Raw genomic sequence first — 20,211 nt, forward strand, 5'->3', positions numbered from 1 at the left:
CAAGTGCAATTCTATTAAAACTATATTTACATATCAAAATATGACACTCGTCTACTTCCAATAACTACATTCTCATTGTAGATTCACCAAATCTGTCGTTAATATTTATATGCCGGCCGTAGGTACAAGCAAAATAGTCATTTCAATGACTTCGTCCATTAAGATTTTTTGTAAAAGATGTTTCGACGAGCGCCCGCGTCCCGATCAACAGTACCGACTAACCAGCAGCATCTTCCTTCCCATTCCAAATAAAAAAATAGCAAAAATAATACCCATTTGGCTATAGTGTTGTCCTCTAAACGATTGCGTCAATGTGGCACACGTGTACCGAATTGAGTATAGAACAAAATTGTTTCAAATATAAATGAAATGCGTACAGAATGAATCGTCGGACGCGCATGGAGTTATTTATAGACGTATGCTCTGCACCGAAGTTAAGTGATGTTTTTACGTTTTACTCTTGTTACACACGGCATTCGTACAATAGCACTGCCGCAACAGAGTGCTCGAAATGCACATAACTTTATCGTAAATATGGTTGTTGCGTGCCTTTGGCACTTTTGTATGCATATTTGATTTTGATACTGTTTCTCATCTCGAATTGATTATGAAAAAAAAAAAAAAAACATGCCAAAATCTTCGAAGGATTTTTAATTTTCATAATGCACAGTACATCATAAGTACAACCACTCACCTATTTTTAACACCGTAGCGCATTGGTTGACAGTGCGCCGCCGCAGACACTCTGTATGAACATATACTGCTTGTAAGTAATACATATTATATATATATATATATATATATGTATACATTATAGTTGTATACAATACACATACACACACATATATACATGGCTGGTTGTAATGAGTAGGAATTCACTATACTAGCTGGCACGTATTAATATTATTATACGACGACGATGTCGATAACTAGTGTTGCGTTGGCTCAATTACTCGACGCTCGACTTTTCGTGTTCCGACTGCTACTTTTTATACACAGTACGTAGTCATAATATAGTATTACTATGCTATGTATTAGTTTTATTTTATTTTTACAAGATATATTAATACATTACAATATTACATACTGTTTTACCTTCTAAACCTTATGCTATTCAGGTACGGGTGTTAAACTAACGCATACAAGTAGTTGTCGGATGAAGGATTGAAGAATAAGAAATATGGATATCAATAACAGTCAGGGTAAAAACAATATCAATAGTGACATCGGGGATGTTGGAAATAATAATTTCCGAAAGTACAAACGGATTACAGCAGGTAAACCGTCAAACACGAAAACCAAAAAACAGTTGGAAAACGAGTTGAACCGCCAGAGGAGTTTTTTTGTCAACTGCAGCCCGCAAAATTCGTCCGCTGCTTTTCATAACAACAAACAAGAGGTTTGCTTGTTATAACGTTTTGTTATGCGTATACTTAACTTAAATACTTAACTTACGTATTATAATAATTATATTGTGTTCAGCGCAAACGACACTAAAGAGTTTGATAAACCGAACTACACTCGAGCCACTTGAGGACATAATAATACGTAACAATATTTGTGTATTATTATTAATTATTATTATTCTCTTCTCGTTAGTATAAAACTTACATCTAATCTCGTATAAAATATGATTATGTACCTATTTATAAATATACTATATTATGTATAAGTATACGGATATAACACGCAGTACAGAATATTGTAATATTAATACAACAAATTGTATGATATTATTAACGTTTATGCTAACAATATATTTTTATTAATTTTAATTCTTGTCTTCTCTGTTGGTTAGGGAGGCTATTTGAATAAGAGTAATAGCAGTATTTTAGGACAAAAGAAACATCCCACGCTTGCGATTTATCGTCCACCGAGTATGTATATAGTATCTGCATAATATTAGAATATATATTATATGTATAAGAAAATGTGTTCATCGTACAAATCGTATAACGTGTACTGCAGTGTTGAATTTAATACATTTTAATACATTTTAATGGATTGACAAGCGTGTTTTAAAGTTTTAATTTGTTGCTATGTGACACATTCAATTCGTATTAGTTCAACTAACAAATCTACCTCATTGGAACGGTTTCATTGTCGTATCTGCTTCAATATGACGTGATGCATTAAGAATTATACTATAATAATTTTGTTCTGTTTAAATCCCACTCACTCAACGTACTTTTATTGTATTATTTGTATACATGCAAACAGTATAGAGTATAGGTATTAATTATTGTAGCCACCAACTCCTGTAAACTATACAACGATTAAAACCATAATATTATACAGAGTGATAATTTTAAAGTTAAACGCCAAGTACTTATCTAGTTATCTATGATTCCATATAATATAAACATAGACATATTTAAATTATTTGGAATTTGGAATTTTAATTTTTTTGATTAATTAATATCTAGGTACATCAATATAGAAGTTTCAATAGTAATATTATAATTTAAAAGTTAGGTAGGTATTTAGACATACGTTTTTTTCGCATTTCTTAAATAGTAGATTTTTGATTACTTTTATTGATAGATAATCAAATCATTACAGTTGTGTAACATGTTAATGAGATTTGAAAGTTATTATCTCACTTTTTAAATTATTTCAACTTAAACAGACATTAATTGATCCACGATGATGCACGTAAATAATAGTATTTAATTGGCAACACTGGTTTAAAACATAAATTTCAGTTCTCATTTCTCATTTCACACGGATTCGTGAATACAATAAATTACTTTCAAAAAAAATTAATGAAATATGGAATTCTTTAAAAGTTCAGCTTTATTATGAATGTTACTTTTAGACAAAACAAATAATTTATTTAGCAAGCGTGCTTTATCAAAAATTTCAGACTCAACGTCCACACAAATCAAAGTAAAAACGACATGATTACCTATAACTTTATAACAAATAACTTTGTTTTGTTAATTATTTAAATAAAAAACTTTCACTGACATTCAACCGAAATAAAATTGATTAACTTTCTAACATTATTTAGGTGTAATATCTGTACTAAGAAATTAATATGTTTAATTTGTACTCTTATATTTTTCTATAGTTAATATAAATGGTACTTTGTTTGAGTGTTCAGCATGAAGCCAATTTTATTGACGGCGTGAATTTTGCATGACGTAGGTGTTCGAGGTGACATAAATAATAACAGTGATAATATATATATAGCCAACAGTCCACAGAAATCAAAAAATATTCAAGATGCATCAAACATATCTGAGGATAGCACTAAGCTGAATGTGCACGCCAAAGAGTTCTCCTTAGAACGTTCCAATACCGCTCCTCAGTCTATAGCTAATGATGTAAAACCAGAGTGAGTGTTATTTACTATCCTTAATTCGTAGATAGACATTTTTCTACAAAATATAATATAGTGAACGATAATAAGTTAAGTCGAAATATCTTAAAAATAAATCATGTGTATGTATCCTTGATAATTTTTAATTTTTTATGGTAAATATACGTTTTCAGAAAAAAATCTGAAAAATTGAAAATTGAAAATATTTAGAAATAGCTCATAAACAGTTGAAAATGTTATCATCTATAGTAATGCATCATTAGGTATCATCATGCTACGTGACAATTGTAGAAATTTTCAATTTGATAATATTTAAAAGCACATTTTATAACATTATGTGTTACTCATGCAATATTTAATACCTATACATTTAATGATATATACACATTTTAAATATTAATATTTAAATTTCATTTTTTCGCTTTATTTATTTTTAGTTAATTTTTTAAATGTTCGAATTTTATAACATACAATAATTTGTATAGCGTATTTTTGAATTTTTTAGTGTATAAATATATGCACTATGCATATTATATATAATAATTTTCTAAGTATTTAGTATATACATATTATGTATATACTAAATACTTAGAAAATTATTTTCGGATACAATTCTGGGTCCTACACAAATGATAAAATAAACATTTGGTGAGAATTTCAAATATCTAAAGTCATTTATTTTTAGTTACATCTGCAAAACAAAAAAAATTCTTCAAATACTTAATGGTTATGCATGAAAATCTTGATTTTCATTAATTTTTTTTCAATATTTCCTGATTATTTTGAAAGGAACTGTGGGTATTTTACTTTTAACCCATATCGTGCAACCTAAATTCAATTCTTTACTAAAAACTTTCTCATAAATTTGAAAGTAGAAGCATTGTTACCCCCAAAAGACAATGTCAGAAATAAATGCACATCATTGTAAAATCTATATTCGTTAAACGACAAGGTTTAAATTTATTTTTATTGATAAATGTTAATCTGTTGCTCTACTAAAATCCTACGTATATAATAAACACGAGTAGGTATAAACATAGGTACCTACCTACTTATTCATTATCCACCAATACATATTAGAAATAATGTAATATTTGACGATATTGTTATAACTATTTCGATGTTATTTCTATATTACTACTTAGAAAGCTAAATAATATTTAATCGCATTAATATGATATTATGGTACGTAACAAACAACTTTTTCAGAGAAACTCGACACAGCACTAACACGGTATTGTCAAGATCAAGGACATTCTATACAAACGGTGATATTAAACCTAATATTCCAAAGAAAAGTTACGATTTCAAAAATAATTTTGCATATAAGAATAATTTCCAACAGATGAAATGCATACAACAAAAAGATACTCAGGTAATATTCTTCGTACTTAACTTGTATACTACCTACTATGGATATTTTATTAGTTGTAATAACTATAACGACGTGTGTAAATAATTTAAGAACAATTTTAGGGTCCAAAAGTGCAATTCAAAGACCATAAACTAAAATCAAATCCTATAATGAACGACCAATCAAGTAAATGCGTGATGGATTCAAAGAATGACTTCGGTCTTAGAAGATCCAAAACCTATAACGGCCCAGATGGCAAATACTACCATACTACTTCCAATGAAACCCGTACTTCGTGGAAATGTCTACCTAACGAATTTAGTATCAAAGATTTAAATTGTTTTCCCGAAGACATAAACGATATGGCCAAACGTATAGTAAAAGGTATACACATTAGTAGTTAAACACTTCAATCTATTAAACCTCTTTTAGCCTAGTAAAATAGATTTCGGAATATTGGCACAGTCTATAGAATTTATAACACTAAAAATAAAAATGCGGAATACTGATACTCTTCAAAATTTAATTTTCAGGGGTCCTTAAATATTTACAATGTTTATATAGTTTTGATAATATTTACCATCGTCAACAAGTTAAATTTGAATAATATTTTAAAAACAAAAATACATACAAAGTAGTAAGTACCTATTTAAAATAATAAAAAAATATAAAACGTATGATCGATAATAACTATTTTACACACTTTGCTATATTATTTAAAAATAGCTCTTACATTTGTTGTGTAAATTGTCTTGAAAAGTATTTTTATTTTTGAACTTTTAGGCGTTAAGGTATTGTGTATATTTAATTATAAACGGATTAAAAAAATGGTTATTTTGACTCGCAGTCACTCGTGGTTTTCCTTCAATCGTCGGTAAAATAAAATTAAAAATAATTGTTCATATTTTCCTATTTTATTTCCCCATACAACTTTGGGACACCTTGATTATTTTGGATCGTACCAGTATTCCACGTTTATAAAGACTGTACCAGTTTTCCGTTTACCGTAAAATAAGACGAAAATTACGCTTTTGTATGGTAAAAATCCCATCAAACTGAATTTAGGCATTCAGTTTTCTAACGTCATCATAAATAAAGTTACTATAATAATCATAATCATAATCAAAATGGTTATCCGAGGTCAAACATCATGATAATGGTCGCCTTTAATATCTTGCTAGTTGTTAGTCGTACGATAAAAAATTTCTTTGTAAGCTTGTTTTTTAATAATAACAATATAAAAAAAAAGCGGGTAAGTCGTGGATGTCGATCTGCTGTACAGTAGGTTACTGTAATGGATGGGATTAAATTTGAATGCAATGATAGGTATTGTATACGAAAAACGATTCTGAACGGAGATGATTTGTCAGTCTAGGATATATTATATTTAAATATTGGCATATATTCTATTTTGAAACAAATACATTATTTTTCAATTAGGACGCATTTTGAATAAGGCATGGGTAATCAATTTTTCCAAAAAAATTGCATGTTGTTATCATAATTCATAATACTTTATATTATTATAGATATACATATACCTGGTTTGAGAATAAATCGTTATCATTACGTTATTTCGTAAAAATTTAAAATTCAAACGCACTTAAAATTTTTCCTATAATGATGCTTCGAATTTTCTCTATAGCTATACTTGAAGAAAAACTTATGGAAAACTTAGTGTTGTATTTTTAATCCCTAGTTATGAACACAACAAATTTTATGATTTTTCAACTTCAAAATTACTTGCAAATATTCGCGTGTTCGACAGATTTCGTAAAAATTTAAGCTATAAACGTTTATAAAAAAAAATTGTGACTAACAATTTTTAATTTTTTTTAGCTACAATTAGAACGACTCATAAGGAACCTTGTATTAAATTTTCATGTTTTTTTGGTTGTCCAACATTTTTTTACCGACACTTCAAAAAAAAAATTCTCAAAAAAGTCGACGATTTCAGTGGTCTATAAATAATTCAAAAAAAGTCAAAAATTTTTAAAAATTAAACTGTATATAGATATCACTAACATAAACATTTGGTGAAAATTTCAAGTATTTGTAGTTATTAGTTTTTGAATTACAACCATAATATAAAAAAATCGATTTGGTCGAAAACTGGGTTTGCGTAAAAATTCCCGTTTTTCTGTCATTTTTTTTTTTTTGTTTTTCTCGATTTTTTTGAAAACTGTTGGAAAATGTTTACTTTTGACCTCTATAATGCACCAAGGATATTCATTTTTACATCAGAAACCACCCCCAAAGTTTGAAATCGAAGCATTTTTTCGACTAGTTATGCTGTACACAGACACACATCATTGTAAAATCAATTCATTCATCACTTCGTTCAGAATCTAATATCAACTTACTGAAAACTAAATGTACAGTAATAAGTCATGCTATAATGAAATATACTCGCCCACGATCAATTTTGTACCAATTATTTATTGATGTATCAGCATTTTTTCAAAGATTTAGATATAAACGTATACCGTAAACCGAATATTTTGCCTTTTCTAGGATTTTCAAACATATACAATAAACATTATTATATAGAGCAGCATTTGTTAAACACCCTTAACCCAATCTTCTATTACTTGAACAGGCGCTTTTATTCAATATTCTGCTGACAACGCATCTTCTACGAATTATTTGGATAAAATTACAGACAAAATATTTAGGCATAAACCACTGGACTGTTCATCTTAGGATATTATACCCGAAGAAAACATTGCTGCTAATAACCAAGAAATCAAAGAAGAAAAATTTATTATTTTATTTTTTACTTCTTATCGCACAACCAACAACCAGAGAGATATTCAAAAAACGATATTTCCATGACTTTCGACCTAAATAATCTCTGACGCTTACGTCATTTCAAGGTCAAAGTTTTACACATTGTTGTGACGACGTCATAAAAAAGTATGCCAAATTTCAATCTTATGAGTTGTTTTCCATCCACAAAATCTAATTTTTCTGGACAATTTATAATGTAAGCCGTATAAAATATAAACTCATTAGGTTAGGTTAGGTGTCAATCATATTTTTAAATATTTTAAAATAGTAATTATTATTATTTCTTAAATTATGGGAGTTTTCTTAGTCTATAATATACAAGTTTAAAAGATGAGCGTGAGCACATATTATAAATGTTATTTCTTATCACAGATGCAAAAAACTCACCGACAAAAGATTTGATGGTTTTGGCATTGAAAATAATTGAATACGTGGTTAGCAACCAAGATGCTATGAAGCCTTCGGTTAATTTATCCCTCCACATAATTGAGGTAATTTTCATATAACGTCATTCTGATAAGTATTAACGATTTTTATTAATTTTAAGAATTTTAAATGTAATAGAGAGATACAAGAGATACTTACGTCAATATGATCATCAACACCATCCAACTGTGGTTCGTAAAACGAGAGAAACTTTTACAACGACACAGATTTTTTTCATACGCTACATTCGTACTACAAATGTACAAAGGAGTAAGTAAAACTTAGACGTTTAAAAAGTATATAAAAAAATTATTTTTATGCTACACAATTTTTCGTTGGAATCACGTATTATCTAATTAAAATAATTTTTATGTATATAATATATTATATTATGCTGTTTAAAATATATATTAATGTAAATCATATACGTATATAAAGACATGAGTAGCGATAAGATAGAAACATTGAAGAACAGAGAAGGCTCTGGTAGAAACTGCTAAGTGTTTGGATGACGCTTATTACAAAACACAGTACCTAAAAATATAAAACATATACTGTAGTAGTGATCTCGTTGGCTACAGGTGTCAGGAACCAAGGATGATGAATAAGGTGACTCTTGTAAAGACTCGAACAATTATTTAGGTTATTATAGATGTACTTTTATTCATTATCACAATTGAAAAGTAAAAATATTTTATTCAAAACAGGAGACTTAAATAATTCGATAAATGAAAATATTCTAAGTGTCTAGAAAATATGCAATTTGACTCGTTTATTTTCTAAGTCCAAATGTTATGCTGCACGAATTATTCTAAGTACAAATTAATTAATTAGAAAACAAACTAGCGTGAAGGTGCTCTGGTGCTCTTGTTCAAATCAAATCTGAATACAAGTCGTTTCGGGAGTCTCTTATATAATTTTTTTTTTTTTGAGTTTCACTGAAGACCAGAAGGGAATTACGTTGGTATTCCTTCTTCCTGGTCTCCATCATTTATTGATCAAAAATACAACTGTGGTTGATCACGCCCACGTCCCCTTGTTTGTGACCTTACAATTCACAACATAATACAATATGTAGGGTTTTAACCCTCCTACTTTGGCCACGCTGGCCTACAACAAATAATATACTACATTGAATACATTATTGAATACTTCAGGTATGCCTGTGGCTCCATAAAATCCAGCTTCCTCGCCAAAAGTCGCCTAAATGTCTTCTTCTTTCTTTCTGACCCGGTGTCCTGGACCAGCCGGTCTGGAGTCACGAACTCCGATCCGTTTCACGCACCGCCTCTCTGCATTCGTCTCTCCTCCTCTTCTCTGTGCATCATTATCCTCGTGAGGAGCTGGTTAACCCTATCCCATGAGGACTTCAATTGGAGCATGATGTCTATAATATTGTCCGCTGATATTTCCACCACCTCCAGGTATACGCACGCTTCGGTCCTCCATCGGTGCCAATCGTCACACACGAAAACTGCGTGATCTGGGCTGTCCGGGGTTTCTCTACATTTTGCACAAGCATCAGTGACACTGAGGCCGTACTTTTTCAGGTAATTCCCAAAACACCCGTGGGCCGTCTATACTTGGCTGAGGTGAAATGAGACCTCTCCATGCTTCCTCAGGTACTAAGCTGCGACGTCGCTTATGAGATGATGTGTCCATCTGCCTTTTTGTCCCACTTCTGTTGCCAGCAGTTCGTCAATAGTTGCATAGCGTCTCCTTTGTCAATCCCACTATATATCACCCTCCTTTCTTCGGCCAGCAGGTCTAGGAGAGGCATACTTGACACTACGGAAGCTGCATCGTAAGAAGTAGTACGATAGCAACAGGCGACCCTCAACATAAACCTTCTATAAACAACCTCCATAATGTGATTCGCTTCCGAAGTGATCGTCGACGACCATATGGGTGCTCCGTATAACAACCTAGACGTGACCACTGTCGCCTGCACACGTCTAGTATTTGCTTCACCCCTCTAAGGTTGGGCAGGATCTGCGCTAGATGTTTTCCTGCTTCCATTGCTCTTTTCACAGCTTCCCTGGCATGTTGAGTAAATTTCAGTCTTGGGTCGAAGTACACCCCGAGATACTTCACACATCGACTTGATTCAAAGCTGTGAGGTGGAAATTCAACCATCATCGTGTTTCGTGTGTTCCTATTAGTGAACACAATAGCTCCTGTTTTGTGTAATGCTAACTCTAAGCTGTTTTTCTACATCCAACAAATGACGTCCTGAAGCGCGGCTCCAAGTCTATCCTCCGATAATAAAGGCACTTGGGCCGTGCATACGATAGCGACATCGTCTGCGAACGCTATTAGTTCGGTTTCCTCGGGTAGACTTATCTTTAATAGGCCGTCTTACATCAAGTTCCACAGGTCGGGTCCTAACACCGAACCCTGTGGGACGCCACAGTACACCTCGGCGTCGTTGAACGTGCCGTCGATGATAACCTATGATGTTGAAGAGATACTTCAGCGTGGCAGTCCTCTCGAGGGCCTTAAGGATGGATTCCCAGGAGGCACTTTTAAATACGTTTTGGACGTCGAGGATAAGCATACCAACACACTTGTTAGACGCGCTGGTACGTCCTTTAGCATTCTGTATTATCGACTGGAGCCTAGCCATCACATCCACCGTCGATCTTCCTGGCCTAAAACGTAATTTTATAAAATATAAACTTAATTTTTATGTGGAAATCTAGAATAATACAATCTTCAATCAAAATGTTGATAAAACTATTATACTATGATATTATTGGCATTTGCCAGTTGATAGTTAGTTACCATTGCTACGAAAGTTGTATCGTCTGTTATTTAATAATATTAAATTTAATATGTTTTGGTTTATAATACATTTTGAGCGTGAAGTTGACCATTACTTTTAGTTGTGGATAAATTTATACACTGAGTTAATAGAATAAAAAGTTCTAACCATATCATAAATGTGTTGACAATTATATAAAAAATGAGAAGAGAGGTTATCATTTGCAAAAGAAAGATAAAGCGTTTAGACATATTATAATACATAATACATATTTTTCTAATGACGTTTTAAAATATCATTTTAGGCTACAAAATGATAAGATTTGTATTTTTGAGTACTTGGACGCAATAATGTTTTATTTTCATTAAAAAAACAGAAGCTCATTTTGAATTAAATATAATTTGGTAGTTGACTTGATCAATATTCGTGATTTATACAAATTCAAATTTTTTTTTTTTAAGTATATTTAAATGACTTTCAATGAATATAAATTGGATGTTCGCAAAATAGTGTGTCGGCGAATTGATTTGTTGGCCAATCTGTTCGTCGTGGTCCTATATATACACAATGCCTATCTATAATACCCTTTTTATCCGATAGCTTACATGTTTATAGCTTTTTTTGTGTTATATATTTCCACGAATCGCTTAATTACGACTATTAAGTATTGCATCACCTTCCTATGCATCCCATGATCTACTATTAATATTATATTTAATTTAACCGTCCCCTTGGTATGATGTTCCAATCAGGTGGTATTTATATATGTACTAGGTACCTAGTTAACCGTGAACTAAGCGATATGGGACGCTGGTTAAGACTCGTTTGTGCACATAATAATATATTTTTTAAATTTAAGGCGACTCGTTTGCGCACAAAATTGTGAACAATAAAAACCAGCTTGTAGTTACAATTTTGGGTTTACAGAATGTCCCTATAATCTTAAAGTATAAAATGTAAAAACATTTTTTTTTTTTTTTTTTGTGGTTTCTAATCAGTTGTTATCCATCAGTAATGTTATAATCGCGATTACCATGCTTGCCGAGTACATGAGCCGCTTGGAGTTGTGGGACAAGCTTCAATCTTTATTGCTTGCTGATGTTGCTGAGAACATGGAACATGTTGATTTGTAACTGATCCGTCGTTAAATGTATGATGTACGAAAAAAGCATTTTCCCACACTACCATTAAACTTTAACAAGTTTTTAAAGCAACTTTTATCAATGAAACAAACGTTGTTGCATTAAGGTAATCAATTTTGTTTTTCAAGTGACGATAATTCTGTTATTTTATTTACCTGTAAAAACAACTTAGAAGTGCTTAATGATAATGAACACGTATTTGGTGATGGAACTTTTACGCATGCACCAAAACATTTCATATAATTGTATACAATTCATGTTTATGCAAATTATTATTACTTACCTTTAATATACTGTTTTTTGTAAAATAAACAAATATCAACGTATGTGCCCGTGTGGAAAACCATAATGAACTTGTCAATGGAAATTTTAGGAAAAAAATTAAATGTAAAAATATTTAATGCTGATTTTGAAAAAGCTGCACACATTGTTGTTCTTCAAAGTTTTCCACAATGTACAATTATAGTATGTTGTAAATTCCATTTAGGACAAAGTTGGTTCAGGCGTTTTCAAAAAAATAAAAGTTTACTAAAAGAATACTAAAAGAATACTCGAAAAATGATTCTAAGATTGGAATAGATGGCTGAAATACTTTTTCGGTTTACCTTATTTAAGCCCAAATGATGTTCCAGACGCATTTACCGAAATAATTTCAATAGTTTCATATAACATAAGTATGGATTTTTCTGATTATATATCAATAATTATATTGATTCGGATACTAATTTTGGGCCAGAATTATGGGCTGGTGAACCTGACAATAGCCCAAGAACAACAAACGGAGCTGAAAATTTTCATATGCATTTCAACAGTCAATTTTATACTTACAACCCTCACATTCACCAAGTTATACAAGTACTAATGGAAATCCAAGTATATACCGATTTAAAAATTAATTCATTAAAAAATAATAAAGAAAATACTAGAAAAAAAGAAATATTAAAAAACAAAATTACATGGAAAAAAATATATTATGATTACAAATCTACAATTGACATTTTAACATTTTTATTGCAAACGCGTACCAATAAATAATAAATATGTAGGAGATTAAATTATTTATTATATTTTTATACTTTTATTATAATAATAATGACTTGAATGGTCACTTTTTTTTTTTTTAATCGAAAAAATTGTAAATAATGGCTATTGTTAAGACAGTTATGCCAAATTAAATAGCTTAAACAACATTTTTAAACCCGCCAGTCTATGACACTAGAATATAATTAGACAGAAAGTCCTATGCCTTTATAAATGGTGAAGGTTGTTAGAATATAATAACTTTTCACCATCAGTAATGACAAATTTGAAAATTTTGAGAGGTACGTGGATTATGAACACATTATACGTGGTATTTTTAATCTGAAAAATGGTTTCTATTGTTCAAAAATTGTGTGCAAATTAGTTGTAAAAAAGGTAAATGTGGGCAAACTGGTTGTAGCCGGGACGCTAGTCTATAGCACTGTACTTCGGTCTTCGACTTATTGTTTGTTCCTATACAAAGACTAATTTTCTTTGTATTTATTGTTTACAGATGAAACAAAATAAAATGTTATCAAACAGAATGGAAAAAGAAGTATACTCTCGTAAACAAGCTCTGCTAATGTTATTGTTTAAAATTTGCGAACACTGTTTAACGCCAAACAAGGAGAATAACACGATTGAAGAAGTAATAAAAAAATTAAATGATAAGAACCTTGAAAACATAATTAACTTAACATTATACAAAAAATAATAAGTTAAAGTCGTTATTATAGCTATTTAAAAAAAAAACGCCGGAAATAAGGCCAATAAGGGTGCATCTCTTATAATTGAAGGGACATTATTATTAAAATAGTTTTAAACTGTAGTACCTATAATTTTAACAAACCAGTTAATGCAATTAATTAAAATGGTTCGAAAAATATCCAAATAGTATTAAATATTGAAGTCAATTAATGAGAAATGCAATCTGTTTTGATCAGTAGAAGTACTTATACAGTAGACAGTAAATAGATAATGTTCATATCACATATTATATTTTCATAGCGTCCACAGTAGTTATTGCAGTTACCACATAAGTAGTTTTTATTATTTCAATTATTTCAACTGATCTTAGACTTTGAGTGGAGCGATAAATATATTGGTTTTACAATGATACGTGTATTATTATTATTTTTTGGGTGTGTGAGTGTGTCTCAGTACACGATAAGTTGTCAAAATAATGTATCAATTTTCAACTTCAGTAGCTTTTCCGTTGGAAAGTACATCTAGTTGGTATATTGGGAGTTTAAATTAAGTAAGGTAATTAGTTTTCAAAAGTTTCGGTAAAAAAAAAAAAAAAAATTAACCTAAAACGAGAATTTGAACGCAAAATTAGTTTTTGAGAAAATCGATTTTAAATATTGGTGTAAATCTACAACAAATTACTGTAGACACATGCAATTTTCACTGATTATTTAAACTGGAATTTTTCTGTTCTTGATAAAATTTTCAAAATAATTTAATTTTTTTTAAGTAATTTATAGACAATTTCAATTTTCTGATTTTTTTCTATAAATGTTAATAAAATTTTATTCGTTGGGTAAAAAATCTTACTGTTTTCATGCCAGAATGTCAACTTAAATAAAACTATGTTGTTCTTTTCAGGCCGAATGTCTGTTTAACTTAGTGGACGGTATTGGACGAGACTTGGAACAAGAATTTCCGGACACGTTAAAACAATTGTACGTATCCATTAGGGACGTAATGCTGACACAAGACTGTTCGGCACATGTAAAAAAGACCCTCTTGCATCTTATTGAACTGAAAGCGTCGCAATGGATCCTACCACCTTCTACAATACATTACTACAACTCGAAAACAAACATTTAGCGTCTTATTTTTACTTACCATTGAGACAACACGTTTAATATTATTTAAATAATAATATTATGTTTAATTGTGACAGTTCTTGATAAAAATTTTGTATATTATTTTTGATTTGTTATATAACTAATATATTATATATACCTATAAATATATATAATTTACAAGGTCTATTTTACTGAATTATTTAATCTATAATTTTTACAAAATACAATCAATTTATACTTAATTCAGTATTATATCAAAGGTATCCAATAATAATTACCTACAGCATAATCATATTCGATTAAATAATTTGGCAGAGTTTATAGGTGTCCTAACCTAACCTACCTGACCTTACTACCGTCGGATACATCTACATATTTTGTCTGGAAACACTGACTAACGAAAAATACGCTCCATCAAGTCTGCCATCTCAATACACCGCAATTTCGTGGTTGACTATTTTACTTTACAATGTCTTATATTATTTGTTTTTTTTTCAATTTTCAACATTATATAAAATAGATGATAAGCTGAACACTATTAGTGAGCCCCGGAGGACAAAACGCACGCCAAACCAACAGAATATCATAGTCAACATCTTAAGACATTTCGTAGTAATGTATACCTACAAGACTCTAACCATGTTTCATTTTGCCACCCACGATGCTCGAATAATATTATTGTTTTGTCGTATTCGAAATTCTTCAAACCACCTCTATACTAAAAAGATTCCTCTCGCACCACAACATCTGCGTCACAATTATTATATCCATGCTTCGGTCACCTCGTGATTCGTTCATGCCCCAATGGATCTAGACATATCAGGGCATTAACACCGTTCCTAAATTTATACATAATAATAGTTATGGTTATTGTATAATACAAAATACTTATCTAATATCTAACAATATAATTGGCATGTATATCACAACATTAAACATGGAAACGTTTTATATTTTAATTTTAATGAAAGATTAGAAACTTTATATAAGAATTTTTTTGTCCTTAAAATAGGAGTAAATTTTAATAATACTTATGACCTGTATAATATACGTTAACGTTATTTTTAATCTTATGTTGGAACTTAATTTGATTTTAAATTATAATAATATCACATATTTCATTTATTAAGGCTTAAATTATATATTATGCAGTAATTAGTGACCATATTCTTCTGATTAATAAGTAATAATAATATAGCAATACTATATTTTTCCCTGATTAACATTAAATGATCTCCTCAAAAATTCAAAAAAAATTGTTCTCATGTCTACATACTAAGGAATATCTGTAACAAAAAATGTCCACATATAACGTTAAATATGTACTAATTGTTGGTACTTTATACTCGGTACATTATATATAGTGGTCTGATACTAAAGTAATAAAATATAAAAATATATTGTAAGTGAACTACGAAACAGGTAGGCAAATGTGGCCCAATATCCGATTACATGAAATGCAGCTACATTGAATATTCAGATGACATTCAGATGCATACATTGGTTATAACCAGGACTTAACCGTTTCTCACCAACAGGTCGTACTAACTAATTACCAAATGCTCATAAATAAATCACGTTTGAGTACCATCTGTTGAACTCTTGAACTACATCTGTAATAATTTCGTTTGATTTCAAACTATTTTACTAAATAATATTATTTAACCATCAAATTAGCAATTCCTCGAGGTCATTAAATATAGCAATAATATAACAACCACCCAGTGGCCAGTAATGGTGTCAGGTTTAACAGATCAAATACTAAATAATAATAATAAATAGTAAAAAAAAAAACAGCAAATGGATTAATCTTTATGTGTTATTGTGTATACTGTATTATAATATATTATACACATGTAAATATATAATCAAACATTTAAATAATAAATTTGGACATTTCGCTGTTTGGAAAAATTATACCACACAAAACAATTTCCAACAATTGTTATAATTTAAATTACTTAAAATATAAATAATTAATCACTAAATAATATAAATAAACATAATGGAATATGGGTATCGATTGGAATCCAGCAGTAATAACGGACAATCATCGATCTTTATCACCTTCTAGATTTTGGATGGTTTTAACAATAACTGTGACATTACATGCAAAGTTAATAATATTATATAACTACGAACAATATCAAAAACTAAAACATACTATTAGTTGTCGAATGAGTGAGGAGATACTGCTGAAATGTTGATTTGCATAATATAATATAGTATTTACTATTTACAGTATAATAAAAAAGAAAAGGGTATTCAACGATTTAATTGTTTTTTTTTTTTTTAATTTTGAATTCTCAACAATTTTTAGGAACTAAGATTATACGATTCGCTACTCATTTTTGTTTCATTCCACAATAACATAATTGAGCTTTATACGAAATTGGAATCTCTAATCCATTATTTACACATATTATGATAAATAAATACACAAATAAAAACACACACACATTACACGAATAATAATAATATAAAACTACGGATTACATTTTAGCGGGATTTTATCTAATGTCTTCTTTGGATAAGTCTAAGTCTTCTTCAACGATCGGACTGTCGTCAGTCATCGCTGGAACGATTCTCGCTTCGATTAGCGTCACCCGTTCACTGGACTGTTGCGTTTGCTCGCCAGGATGGTCCTCACCGAACGTCAGTGGAATGTACCTCTTGGGACTCTCGTCGATTTGAACGTTGACAACTTGTTCTGATGTCTTGTTTTCATTGAATAAAAACCTGGAAAAACGTGTCCAGTAAAAATTAAGTTGCTGTAATTATTATAACTGATTAACGCGTCATAAAATATAGCATTTATAACAATATAATATCATTGTTGATCCTAGGGGAAAATATATCAAGAGAAAAATGTCCAAATAAAAAGTTAGATAAAAATCTTTAAAAAATGTTAAAAGTTATAGAAGTCACGCATATCAAAGAAACTCAAAGCTTATATGTTAACCTAACCTATATTAAGACTAGATTCTGATTTTCCGTTGACTGTTTTGGCTTTGGCCAATGGTTTTGAGTAGTTTTCACTATTGAAATAATTGTTCTTGAAGGTTTAGTTATTTTTATAATAATAATTATAATAATTATAATATTGTTTATGTTGTAAATTTAAAAGTGGATATTGACTTGTCAAAAAATTAAAGTTAAGTTAAAAAGTTTATTTGTAAGCTTTTAAGTAGTTAATTATTGTTGTATTTGACTTATTGAATTATACTCAGATAAAGTTGTTATTATCGTCATTTAACTATTTATAGTTAAATATAATTAATGTTCAATTAAATTAATTTTATATTAGTATCATGCATTCATTCGGAAGTTAATATTTTATCTAGCAATAGTCTAAATAAACTATATAAGTCCTATTCAAATATATTTTAGGCAATCGAATAAAAATTTCCCAAAAAAAACTAAATAATAGATCTGATAAGCAATTAAACAGTACTTACTATGGTTATTATCACTATTTTTTTTTTAATTTTGACGAGCTATGTATAGATTTTTATTTTCAACCCTAAGTTTATCAAAAATGGATTCTGAACCCTTTTTTTATTTAGAAATAACTTAAACATGATTCTCAAACAATAATAATAATCGCTGTATGAATATTAATTTACAATGTTATAAAATACTACGATTAATTATTTATTATCAATATCGTTAATTTACTATTTATATTCGGTACACTGACCTCGGGAAGTTTTTGAGTGCGCGTTGTGCACGTTCCTTTGTCGGCCATATGAATGGCGAGAATGCCATACGGGCATACCTCTCTGCCTGCTCTATCATGTTCATCAATTTTTGTGGTAACAGGTGAACAATGAATGATCGTTCTGCTATGGTCGCGGACGACAAGTTACCGATATTCTGATGTGTTGGTAACGACGACGACGATGATGTTCCATTACCAACGCCATTGACGGCGGTAGAGCTGCCATCCGGCATCCGGTACATTCGGAAACGGCTCTTGGGCCGTAGCACTGGTTCGCGGATTTCTCCAGTCGTCCCGTTTCCAACGCCCACACGGCCAACAGTGGCCTGTACCACCTCGTCGTACGGGAATTGATCGTCCGACTCTGTAGCTGGACGATCAACCAGCACGCCGCTGCCTCCAGTGGCCGTCTTGTTGACCGTCCGACCGGCCCCGTTGGCCGAGAACCCGCGACCCGACTGTTCACGCCTATCCGACGACGGATCTAAGCTATTACCGGCCGGCCCCGCCTCGATGTCTACAAGCGGCATCCACGGCACGTTCATGTACTCCTTGATACCCACGCCCAACGTGGCGCTGAGCCCGACCGATCCAGCGGCGGCGGTGGCTAGATCACTGGGAGCAGTCAAATCCACGTCCCCGGCGCTAGAAAGGTGTGCAGCGGACGTATCGTTGATGTGCTGCTGGCCGTACTCCTCTGGTTGGCCATTGTGCATCTGTAGGTCGATTTTGTCGCCGATTTCTCCACCCTGTAGCGATTGACAGTTTTATTATGGTAATGTTTTTGTTCAATGTCATGTATATATCAAAAAGTCTAAAGATTATCACATCTAATTCTATTACAACGGGTATAACCTAATATATTTCATTACATATTTCTCGTTAAGCTTGTTGGTCGTACTTAAGGCTACTTTTACCTGTCTGGATGTATGATGTTTTATTGGTATTTTTCAATAAATATGCAACATTTTAAAACATTACCTTTGATATTCATTTTTTTAGATTTTAATATTATGCAATAAATACACATTGTTCCTATTTGGTATAACATGAATTATATTAATATATTATTAAATAATAACAATGTATATACAATGATAATATTATGTTCGAATGCGTAATTTTAAGACTTATAAAATGTATAATTGGTATCTAAGTATATTTTTAAAAAAACTATAGCGTGCTAATTGAATGAAAAAACCAATTAAATGTCATAACCCTCTATACACTATATTTTAAACGGTGTGTTAAATTAGTCATGGATGTGACTACCACGTATATTGCATACGAGCTTGGTCTAAATATTTCTAGTCTCAAAGGTATGTGTAGAAAAATCATAAACGATGGAATAATGGAAAATAATGAGCTCATGTAATCTTTGAATGTGGCAATAGTGTGTTTTAGAGTGAAGAGACGGTCTGTAGTTTTGGCCTTTATTGAAGAGAGTCAGGTGAAATATGAATTATTAAACTAATGAAAATAATAAAAACATTATTAAAAATGTATCAATACATAACTCTCATGTGATGAGAAATTATGGTATATTCGTTTCTTTATTATCTTATGACTTATGAATAAAACATTACGCGACTGCGGCCTGTTACAAGTACATACAAACATAAAAAAAAAAACATAATTCCACTATTTCGTCATACTACTCGTATGTTATAGAATGAGCATATGATATGTTATATTTACAACATTCAATTGTGTTTTTTTAAGTAAACGTTTCATATACGTTTCATTCAAATGGACCCTTGCACGTTTTAGTTTTTGAACACTTAATAACAAAGACTTTTTTATATGAAGTATTTAACGATATTTTATTTCCAAACAAGACTTTCGATCATTTAGA

At 30.6% G+C, this 20,211-nt stretch overlaps 2 protein-coding genes and 1 pseudogene across 4 annotated transcripts in view; 2 read left to right on the top strand and 1 right to left on the bottom strand.

Annotated features, from left to right (window-relative positions):
* Positions 1–854: 854 nt before the first annotated feature.
* Positions 855–14,821, top strand: LOC107171377 (uncharacterized). Of its 3 annotated transcripts, none has more exons than XR_016191841.1 (10): positions 855–998; positions 1,119–1,399; positions 1,799–1,877; positions 3,151–3,340; positions 4,535–4,700; positions 4,802–5,063; positions 7,842–7,960; positions 8,034–8,165; positions 11,658–11,907; positions 13,336–13,469. XR_016191841.1 is itself a non-coding variant. In XM_015521616.2 (10 exons), the coding sequence occupies exons 2-10, from the start codon at positions 1,181–1,183 to the stop codon at positions 14,652–14,654; spliced, it is 1,527 nt and encodes a 508-aa protein (XP_015377102.2). In that variant the 5' UTR covers positions 855–998; positions 1,119–1,180; the 3' UTR covers positions 14,655–14,821. The 3 variants fall into 3 exon arrangements, 2 of the variants coding, with proteins under 2 accessions (XP_015377102.2, XP_015377110.2); XM_015521616.2 differs by lacking the exon at positions 11,658–11,907 and adding an exon at positions 14,430–14,821 and having other exon boundaries at positions 13,336–13,470; XM_015521624.2 differs by lacking the exon at positions 11,658–11,907 and adding an exon at positions 14,430–14,821 and having other exon boundaries at positions 3,196–3,340; positions 13,336–13,470.
* LOC149055012 (uncharacterized) lies at positions 12,129–13,327 on the top strand (annotated as a pseudogene).
* A 1,619-nt stretch (positions 14,822–16,440) lies between the features above and the next one.
* The window catches only part of LOC107171369 (uncharacterized), a 40,685-nt gene continuing 36,914 nt past the window's right edge, over positions 16,441–20,211 (bottom strand). The window contains exons 11-12 of the mRNA XM_089228028.1: positions 18,336–19,105; positions 16,441–17,374 (exon numbers count right to left, since the gene is read on the bottom strand). Coding sequence (XP_089084154.1) covers positions 17,146–17,374; positions 18,336–19,105 — 999 coding nt within the window. The 3' untranslated portion in view covers positions 16,441–17,145. The remainder of the gene's footprint in view (positions 17,375–18,335; positions 19,106–20,211) is intronic.

The sequence above is a fragment of the Diuraphis noxia genome, unplaced genomic scaffold (genome assembly GCF_037042655.1).
Source record: "Diuraphis noxia isolate RWA-SAM2 unplaced genomic scaffold, SU_Dnox_SAM2 contig0005, whole genome shotgun sequence".
Taxonomy (NCBI): domain Eukaryota; kingdom Metazoa; phylum Arthropoda; class Insecta; order Hemiptera; family Aphididae; genus Diuraphis; species Diuraphis noxia.